The following is a 10,847-nucleotide window of genomic DNA, read 5'->3' as shown; positions in this document are numbered from 1 at the left end:
GAATAAGATTTTACTGAAGTAGAAGAAAGCAGTCTAAATGGCAGTAAAACATGGCAAGGAAATTAGAGGGAGAGAATGAGAGAGATAATTCAAGATAAACAATTTTAGCACATAGCAAGGAAGTTCCAGACCACAAGTTTCTATTTCCTGCTTTAAGACAACTACTTACTAAATGGTACCTTAAAAGGACTAGTCCCCAGGGAAGATGTGAAAGCGACTTTCTTTATAACTTCCTAATTTAAACACTTCCAGGCTCAAGACAGATCCATAAGGACAGAGATTTTAAAATTCTTATTGAATATAAATCCTCTGGGCCAAACATTATCAAGTACATAGCAATTATTCAGTAAATAGTAGTTATTAAATATGTGAGTGAATAAATGAATGGGATTCTAGGAAAATGTTATACCTATATCTAAACTAGTCACATGTCAAGACAGAGATAGCTAACCTTTCATTCACCACTTACACTATCTCCTAAATTATTCGTGTTTTTTTAAAACTTAAAGACGGATGTTTCTGAGTCTGGGAAAATCCCACTCTTGTCTTCAAGATGCACCTACAGTTGTGAGAAACCACACTTCAGATGGCCAGGGAAACCCAACCCTCACCACAACACACCGTGCACCGTCTGGGCCACTGGAGCGCGAATTAAAGAGAACAGGCTCAGCTGGGCTAGCAGGAGGCAAAAGGAAGGGGGCGGAGATACTCAAACGGATATAAATGTTGAGCTCCCTCTGAGAACCCAGGGACCAGGGACCGAACCAGAGCTCAGAAGAAGACGCTCGGCAGGCTGACGGGACTTGAAATTCACTGGCACTCCTGAGAACGAAGATGAGTTCTGAAGACTGTCCCATAACAGAGACCAGTTCTTTGCATCAGGAGAAAGGGGGAAAAAGTAAGTAAATCTTGATTTTTTTATATACTAGTGATATCTCTCTGTGTTACATATGATGTTGTTAGGGAAGAAAATGTGACAGCCTTTTTAGAGAACTTTGTTAAGTTCTACTTCAGTCAGCATGAAAGAGTAGCTTGGAAGAGACCAACACAGTGAAACTCTGTTCAGCTGTGAGACTGTGAAATAGTTGAGAGAAGATCGCAAGGGCGGATTTCAGAAAATCTTTAAAGCATTTTCCTTTAAATCAATTTATATCATCTCAAACTTTATATTTATTTAAGTGCAAAGCTCCTTGCCCTAGCCCATTCTTTGTATATACTTCATTGTATATCTTTGTATATACTTCATTATATATCTTTGCCTGCTGATGTGCACTCCATGAAATGTTTGCCCTTTCTATGGAAATGTGGTTGTCTATTTAAGCAATCATATTCTTGCTTATCTTACCTTTGTCTGCCCTTTGTCACCTCCTCCTCTGTTGTCAGGACAACATTCTCCAGCGGCTGGAACTGTACAGGATTTCACACTTTGAAAGTACCATTATAAAAACCACCTAAAAATTTAGTGTCCAGTACTACTTTATGGGGAGAATAATTTAAAAGTTTCTCAAAGATGCACTCTTCTGTTTTGATATTTTTTATGAAAATCTCTTTTCTTAAGTTCTTCCATCTACTTCAATTTTCTAATCATCACTGGTTTCAAATTCTGCATAGCTGGTTACTTTTCCTCCTGTTTTTCATCAAAATGTGCTATTCTTATGAATGGTCCTCTTTTCTATTTGCTGTAACTATGCATCATTCTATGTTGTGTAATTAAAATTTTTCATTGATTTTTTTCTATCTTGTTGCTGTAAACTTCCTCGATTTTTTGTCCCTCTCCACCCTAATGAATGAGGTGTCCCAAAGCACTAGCAATGAGGAGTAAGAGTTGACTTGTAAGCAAGAACTATCTGGTTATTGGAGGGATTCATTGGAAACAGCAAAACCAAAACAATGCCTGAGTAAGAATCTGCTTTTTGAGTGTACATGTGTTATATTAGATTACTATAAAAAAAGTATCAGTTACCTTTGTAACTTTTGTTTAAGAATGTGAAATCAATTGTGGATTAAAAAGCATAAGCCACATAAATTTCTAGGTAACTGGGTAAGCCACAACTTAGTGGAGCCACTAATGAAAAGAACACAAAATCATTAAATTACAGAAAGCATAGTTGGGTGGACAAGATATTCAAATTTTTAATTATATCTAGGATCAGTACAATTTTCTGTTCAATATTTATTCTTCCACCATAGCTGTTTTGGTAGTATGAACAATTGTTCAGTATCACTCAGGTGACTCAGTAGATAACAAATAGGTAGATCTGTTTTCAGTTTCTCCATTAAAGGAGAGAACATAACATGAGACCAAAAATATGCTGTTGGGGAAATGTTTTGTTACCTAGGTGACAGGACAAACTGTGGTTAACACTAGCCCTCATTAATGTAAATAAAATGTCACCTGAAAGTCACCTCCATAGCTTACATCCTGGGTGGACCATTGGGTGGAGTTAGCTCTGAGACTTGCTAGTTACTTGGATGTTTGCGTGCTTTCTAAGGAGGCAGAGATATTGTAGTCTTGAGTCCAAGCAGCATGATTGACTCACATGGTAAGAAGTGAAACTCGACTGATCTCTGAACTTGGTACCTGACCCACCAAAGACTACTTTTTATAAAATAGTGTATGAATGAGAAAAGAAAGAATTGCTTTGAGAGAGAAATAGGATTAGGTAGATGTAAACCAAAGACTTCTCTTGCAGAGGAGAGGAAAAAATCATAAATGAAGCAAAAGTCTACATGGATAGAGACTGCAGGATAAAGTACTGTAAAGAAAGCAGCATCTGTTTGTGAAATTTACCTTTAAAGAAATGTTTTAAGTGGAAAAAAATATGCATACTTTTAAGTCTATGTTTTATATAAACACCTTTTAAGTTCTGAAATCAATCATGTTGAAAAACGGGATATTTTTGTATGTAGAGACTTTCTTTATGCTAGTTTTAATATCAATCAACCCATTTCATGTTTCAGTTTTTAAGAACATGATTAGTAATAATACTAGGGAATTTAAGAACATACTAGCCTATGCTGAAGCAGGAGTCATTTTCTTAAAAAATAAAAAATCTTGGTAGCTCATCCTTCCACAGAAAGGCCCAAAATCTAAACCACAAAAGTGTTTCCCCTTTTTTCTTATTATTTACTTTTATTCATTTACCACTAGAAATCTACCCTTCTAAAACTTTCTTATTGGTTAAAGACATTTTTTATTATTTTCTAAAGAAAGAAAAATGGCTAAAAAAAAAAAACCCACAAAATTTCATTAAGCAAAGTAATGGGAATTTGACAGTGGTTGTTGTATTGCATAATGTACTGGCAAAAAAAAAACAGACCTGGGGATCCATGGAACAGATTAGAAGATGCAGATACAACTGCAAACACACTCAGCCATCTTGTCTTTGACAAAGGGGTCAAGCATGTTCACTGGAAGAAACATAGCCTCTTCAATAAAGGGTCCTGGAAAAATTGGCTTTCCACAATGCTGAAGACCAAAAGTTAGAGCCATACTTATCACCATGCACTACTGTCAAAATGGATCAAAGATTTAAATATTAAAACTGAAACACTAAATCTTCTGGAGGAGAAAGTAGGTAGAAATCTTGAAGACATAGAGATAGGTAGCTAGTTTATGAAAAAAACCAAACTGCACGAGAAATACTTCAAAGAATCAACATTTGGATCTTATCTTTTTGAAGTTTCTGCATGACTAAAGAAATCACTAACAGGGTAAAAAGAAAACCTACAAACTGGAAAAAAAAATTATTGCCAATTGCCCCTCAGACAAAGGACTTCTATGTAGAACATATAAAGAATTAAAAGAAATCAAGCCTCCAAAATTTAAAGAAAGTTTTGACATTAACTTCCACTCAATATGTGTTCTATAAGAGAGCTAGACAACACAATAGAAAATTCAAATATTTCATACATATATATAATTGTGGTATAATTTATACACATAGGTGTACAAACAATCGTTTATGATAATAGTGTAACCACAGCTATGTGAATATTTGCATATTCCCTTCAGCTTAGAAAGCTCCACTGTGCCCCAATCCTGTTAAATAACCTTTCTCCTGCACACAACCGTGCAACCACTATTCTCATTGTTATCACAACAGTTTCTTCGGATGAACCTGAATGTCATATTTTGCATTTATGACATACAAGAGGAGATGGCAGAACATATTATTTTGTAAATATTTAAATGACTCAAAAATTTGTCAAAAGCCCATTATTTCAGTCTGTCTCAATTCACCACCAACTGTTTCCTTTTCAGATAGTGCCACCCACCTTCACTTTGAAACACAACATGAAGGGTCTCTCCAAGTCCCCATCCCATGTGCTGTCCTGATCGTGGTCTTCATTATAATTTTAGTCATGGCTCTCATTACCTTATCAGGTGAGTCTCCTCCTCATACATCTCTCAAAGACTTCTAATTCTAAGCATTCAGGGCTAGATAAATCAGTAGGTATTAACCTGGTCTAATTAATAAGAAATTTCAATTTTGGGTTATGTCATATATAATACACAGCTACATTCTTTTTTTAAGAGCAGAGTATGTTTATTGGGAAAAAGAAAGCTCCTGTCTGAGAGGACAGGAGGGGCACCTGAGCAATTTGCCTCCACAGTCAAATTCTTAATGAAGATTAAATATAGTTTCATGTTCCTTGAATAATTAGCATGGTATTTTCAAATGTTTAAGATTTATACATTATTGTTAGAGAAAGTATTTATATCTATAAGGAAGTAGACTAAATTGGAATCTAAATTAATAGATATTTAGCTAGAAAACTACATGTACCTTCCATTCATCACAAGCAGGAAAAATAACATCTAAGCCATAGTTTAATCCAAATAAAATAACCTATCTTTTATCTTTAATTGTAAAGCCATAGAATGATGGTTTAGATTATTAACACTATAGGAAGAAACTCAAAATCTCCCTGAGCATGAGCAGTGAAATGATGGTAAATATGTATTATATCAGCACATGTACCAAAATAAATTTGTATCTTTCACAAAGAGGAAATTTTACAACTTTATGAACTATCCCCAGATCTTTTTTGTTTTTTGAATTAGTTAACTGAGAGTTAACCTCTCCCTAATCTCTCAATCTAGTTTTATACAGATGGTATAAAATTCCCACACTTCTGCAATTAGATTCAAATTTTTTACTCAGAATTTACAATGCACATTATTACCCTTTCACTCCAAGGACCATTGACTAGATTCTTCCCCCTCCCGCATTTTCTTGCCTGCTTCTTGCATTAAAAAAGACAACTGTACGCTAGGACCCCAGCCACTCCTGATTAGATGCAGTGGATGATCAGGTAGAAGGACATCTGCTTTCTTCTTCCTGTTCTCAGAATGGTCTTCTGTGGTCCTCACCCTTCATCATCTCTCACAGTAGAGCTTGTCTAGGTCAAGTGTGCATGATGAGGTGTTTGGTTTCTTCTGCTACTAAACAAATAACTTTTCTGATCACAGTGGGCAAATACAACTGTCCGAGCCAGTATGAGTTCTCCATGCCATCAGAAAGCTATGTGTCTTCGTGCTCAGATGAGTGGGTTCTATACCACAGAAAATGCTACTTCTTTTCCAGCACAACAAAGAGCTGGACCTCTGCTAAAGACTCCTGTTCTGAAGATGGTGCTACACTTGCTGTCATTGATTCAAAAAAGGAGATGGTAAGATTTTAACAAACTGATAAAATATTGCTATTTTATTTTATATAACTGATCTATTATTTGCTTCTATTGCTTTCTATGTGAAAAAAAAGTACCTATCTAACATGTAGAGTAATTGAGTTATAGCTATAAGTCTAAGGTAAAAATGAAATTTCAGGGCTGGGGAGATAGCTCAGGTGTCTAAGCACCTGCCTGTTAAGCATAAGAAGCCAGGTTTGATCCCCTAGTACTGCATGCCATGCCCCTGGGGGAGGAATGTGCAGGCCACCAAAAATGGGTGTGGTGGTGCAAATGGGCATGGTGGTACACACCTGTAATTGTAATCTCAGTCCCAGAGAGGTGAGACAGGAGGATCACTACATGTCATGTCCAAGCTGCATAGTTAGACACTGTACCAAACAAGATTTTCTTTAAAAAAGAAACTTCAGTATAGTCTTTTAAATAGGATTTGATCATTTAGTGTCAAAGACTAGAACTCTCAAAAAGCTGATTCCATATGAAACTAGTAAGTGATCAGCTTGGTCTTCAGGCATCAAGTGGTAGCTCTCAAGAAACAATTGTATTAGATGCTTACTCAGTCAACTGTTTAACATAAATACTTATTTGTCTCTAAGGTCTTTCTGAAACGATATGCAGGTAAAGCTGAACACTGGATTGGGCTGAAAAATGAAACTGGTCAGACTTGGAAATGGTCAACTGGCAAAGAATTTAACCATGGGTAAGTGTCAGGAATTCTCTTTATCTTCCTTGGGTTACTACTTCAGGAAGATTTTTCTTCCTTCATTTTTACCTCTTATTTCTGCTTTACTTCTTCCAAAGCTATTACACAGAAAGGCTAAGTAAACCATGTGTGAACCCAGCTCTAGCAATTTCCTTTGTTTTTACTTTTCAGACTTCTTTAAAGATAGACTTTTTAGAAATATTATTTTCTCTATGCATTTAAACTCATACAATAAATTCATATCTAATCATTTTCTTGGCAGTCATCATAATTGGCTTGGTTTAAAAGTGGTGCAAGATTATTTGAATCTTTGGCTTTTAGCACAGAGCTTCCTAGGTAAAGAGTATTTAACAAATGTTTAATGCAATGAATTCATTATCAAAATGAAGAGTGATGTGTATTTTAATGAAAATAAAGTAAGCATTCTGTTTTTAAAAAAAGTGGTACAAGAATAATTGTTATGTTCATTGATGGGACCTTTCTTTGAAAAAAATTTTCTTTTTCTTCTCTTAATTTTTATCTGCCAAGGAGATGAAGAACAATATTTTGGATGCCTAATTATGAGTTTTTATGAACCTAAGAAAAACATAGAAATGCTAAGACAGAATTAGAGATGCTAATTTTATTTTTATCACCTGTGCTCAAATTACATTTTAAATTTTGAATGACATTTTATAAGAATGGTATTAATCTGAAAACCTAATGTTGAATAGATTTCTCACTCTTAAAAATTGTATGGCAAACACTGATACAGTACCAAGATTTAAACTGAGCTATCTACAATAGAATAAGCACTTCCCTGGCAAGCTCAAGGTTCTGAGTACAATCCCTGGTTCCGAAAAAAGAAAAAAAGTAAACTGAGCTATCTAGTAAAGGGATTCTTAGTAAGTTTCCTATGGAGCTAGGGAGATTGCTCTGCACATAAGCACCTGCCTGACAAGTGCAAGGTCCTGAGTTCAATCCCCAGTATCGCATGCTGTGCCAGCTCCAGAACCCCAGGTGTGCCCTGCTGTGCCAGCTGTAGCAAGACCCTGTATCCAAAATAATAATAATAATAATAATAATAATAATAATAATAATAATAATAATAAAGTTTCCTATGGCTCCATATCTGCGGGTGGGCTGCAGGGGGTATAAACTATGCAGAAGTATTGCTTAATGCGTAAAATTTTTGAAGCACTTCTTGAAGAATCTATGAATTCAAAAGTAACTAAGAATCAGGCCAGCCAAATAGTTCAGTGGATTAAAGTGCCTGCAAGAAGGCACAGGGCACAGGATCCCCAGGGTCTGCTGTGCCAGCCCCACCCTGGGGCTCACTGAGACCACAATTGAGATTAGGTGTGGTGATGCACACCTGTAATCCCAGCTCTTGGGAGGCTGTAATAAGGCAGATCACTATGAGTCTGATCTAGTAGTGAGACCCTGAACACCCTGTAGACCCTTCCCTAAAATATAGGAAAAAAGTGACCAAGAATCATTGCTTTGGTGATATATCAACCAAATAACAGAGCACTTTGCTCTTAGTTCTGTATATTTTCCCCATATATTCCTATCACCTCCTGTCTATTTTCCCTATACAGATTAGATCATGGTTATGTCTGACTTTTCTCATATTTCCCTCCAAGAAATACAAGATGTCAACACAAATTGTATTTTCATGGAACTGAATAGATGTGAGTAAGAAAATAATTCTGACTTTACTGTTTGGCAGGTTCAACCTTACCAGGTCTGAGAGCTGCGCATTTCTGGACAGCACAGAGGTCAGCAGCGCAGAATGTGAGCAGCATTTGCACTGGATCTGCAGTAAACCTTCCAGATGATGAGGAAACACATTTCCTGACCACTGGCACCACTGAAGTTGTACTACTGGACGCTGCTCTTTGGTCAGAAATTTCTGTCAAGACTTGATGAACATGTCTTGCATTGCTTGGGAAATTGTCCCCCATATAAAACTGTGGCACAAAAGGGAGAGAAATTCCAGGAAAGTCTGCAGTGTGATTTCTTTCTGCCATGTGCTAAAAATATCACAAGTTGACCAATCATCATGTCCAAGAATGACTACAAAGTCTTTTAGATGCACTTTATATATTTTTTAAAATACATAGTAAAGTAAGTAGGTTTAAAGTGATTATTTATTGTTGAATGACTACCAACAGTGAGCATGTCTCATGCCTTTGCACTATGTGAAATAGGTAAGCAGTAATAGTAAAAATTGAATGTAAATAAATAGAATTTTGACTAGTAACATGTATAGTAATTTTAAAGGAAGTTCTTAAAATTTAGAAAGAATTCATAAATAGACAAATGCTTGTGGAACTAAGCTTTGTAATATTTCCTTTTGCAGAAATTTATCATGTTATTTTGTCATTTTTCCCCCAAAAGAATAGCAACAGCCTTTTACTTTTTTAAACTTCCTTAACTTCAGACAGGTCTTTTTCAGTAGGTCATATTCCTTTGCCTTTAATGTCTTCTATTAGTGGTTTTTAAAGAAGAGACAAAGCAAAGATTATGAAGAATACTTCGAAAGCAGATAAAAAGTATTAGAAAATGTGCAATATGTGGGGGCAAGAACCCTCATCAGGAAATATTTTGTATTGTTCAGCTATGGAATAATATCAATCTTATCTGTAACAACTTTGTATCTGTCCTAATCAGCTTTGTCATGTGCAATACTTCATGTGAAGTATTTTCTGTGTGCAATAAAGTATGTTTTTTAGTCACTGTAATTACAAGCCATTTTATATATCTGAAAATAAAACTAGAATCAATATAATGGTTTCCAAGAAATAGTCATACAAAATAAATAAGTCATATGTCACTATTAGAAGCAGAAAACGAAATATTATGACTTTTAAATAGTTCTATCTAAGGCCACGAATATAACTCAGTGGCATAACTGCCTGCCTGACCAGTGCAAGGTCCCACGCTCAACCCCCAGTGCCACAAAATAATAACAGCAACAATAATAAAAATAATACTATTTATAGTGAAGCTTTTGTTTTATAACATGATTTAAGTACATTTCAGTTTGTTTTCATGCACATATATCTTAAATGACAATCATGATGACATTTTGTAGCATACTTAAATTTTCATTTTGACATAATATAACCCTTTCAACCAATCAACACTACTTTATACGTAGGAAATTTTTGCTTAACTTGTCCTCTAATGGTATGTATACCACAAGCTTTTGTTAAAAGCAAAGACCTGAATATGAAAGAAAAGTCTTATCGCCATAAACAATCTTTGTTTTACATTTTGGAAGACTTGTACATCTCGAATCATGAATACATTAAAAATGATGAAATTAACAATAATGAATTATCATACACCTGTTAAAAGCCTTTGTTTCTTAATTTATTTTTGTAACAAAAGCATCTTTTGTGAGAAAACCCCATTTATTATTCTAGAAAACTTTACCTTTTCACCATGACCAAAGTATTAAGGAGTGTCTCCCTTAAGACTACGGAGATCACTGAAGACCCCTTATTAATGAACAAAGTGTGGCTGCCAACTGCAGTCCTATCCAATAATCTCTCCCTACCCTAAGGGATTTCTGTTTAATTATCTTACTTTTTTTTATAACCAATGAGAAAACCAACTTTGATATCACTTACACTAGTTGGTAAGCCAGGTGGGAGCATACTTGCAAGTTTGTAACCCAAATTGTATTATGAACAATGATCCAAAAATGCAAAAGAAAAAAGGAAAAGAAAAAAATGTTGAGCTCAAAAAAAGGCACAGCTGTTCATGAAATGGACAAACAAACAAGTACATAGCTTAACAAGTTGAACAAACAAGCAAAAATCTTACAAAATCAGAGTGCACTCAAATATATTGTTAACCAAATTGAATTATAACAACTGTTATAATTTTAGAAATTTATAATACCAGAATACTCAGGTTGTATTGTCAACTAGCAGAGATCTCTTAGAACTAGAATTTGGAAGGACTAAAATATATTATCTATGGTGAATATATATTCTTTATATTTTATTTTAAGAATACTGATAACTTTTGGCTCAGTTATCTCTATCTATTGTCACCTACTCAGACCTCTGATTCCCATTTTGTTTACCATCTCCTGGGAATTCTGGATTAATGCTTTTGGTTGGCCCCAGGTCAAGTTTAGCCTCATCCTTATCTATCAGTTATAGAGCAGTAGCAGTCTTCAAGGTGTCACTGTCATAGGATTATGCATCAGCTTTTTGAAAGGTAGAATCAATTTCTCCAGATCTCAGTTAAGATATGGCCGGACAGCATGCTCTAGCAAAACACAAGCTAGTCCTTGACCCTAAATTAGCCTTTTCTACCTTTACCTGATTAAATTAGAGTAGTACACACTGTCAGGTGAGATGGGAGGAACCGGTTCCCCCTTTTGTGTTTGTAATTGAATTTTGAGCATTAGAGAGCCAGATGAACTTTATCCAAGCAGTTTAGCCACTGG

The 10,847-nt window shown here is 35.3% G+C and overlaps 1 protein-coding gene across 1 annotated transcript; it reads left to right on the top strand.

Annotated features, from left to right (window-relative positions):
* The first annotated feature begins 766 nt into the window (after nucleotides 1-766).
* LOC101573847 (early activation antigen CD69) lies at nucleotides 767-8,525 on the top strand. The gene is made up of 5 exons (XM_004647150.2): nucleotides 767-898; nucleotides 4,265-4,387; nucleotides 5,477-5,676; nucleotides 6,291-6,394; nucleotides 8,109-8,525. The coding sequence occupies exons 1-5, from the start codon at nucleotides 835-837 to the stop codon at nucleotides 8,215-8,217; spliced, it is 600 nt and encodes a 199-aa protein (XP_004647207.1). The 5' UTR covers nucleotides 767-834; the 3' UTR covers nucleotides 8,218-8,525.
* The last annotated feature ends 2,322 nt before the right edge of the window (nucleotides 8,526-10,847 follow it).

The sequence above is a fragment of the Octodon degus genome, unplaced genomic scaffold (assembly GCF_000260255.1).
Source record: "Octodon degus isolate 3935 unplaced genomic scaffold, OctDeg1.0 scaffold00288, whole genome shotgun sequence".
Lineage (NCBI taxonomy): Eukaryota > Metazoa > Chordata > Mammalia > Rodentia > Octodontidae > Octodon > Octodon degus.
The sequence above is the reverse complement of the archived record's forward strand: the minus strand, read 5'-3'. Positions and strand labels throughout refer to the sequence as shown.

Coding starts and splice junctions, on each gene's coding strand:
- LOC101573847 (XM_004647150.2), top strand. CDS start 835: ATGAGTTCTGAAGACTGTCCCATAACAGAGACCAGTTCTTTGCATCAG. Junction 4,388..5,476: donor GGCTCTCATTACCTTATCAG/GTGAGTCTCCTC, acceptor TTCTGATCACAG/TGGGCAAATACAACTGTCCG. Junction 5,677..6,290: donor TTGATTCAAAAAAGGAGATG/GTAAGATTTTAA, acceptor TTTGTCTCTAAG/GTCTTTCTGAAACGATATGC.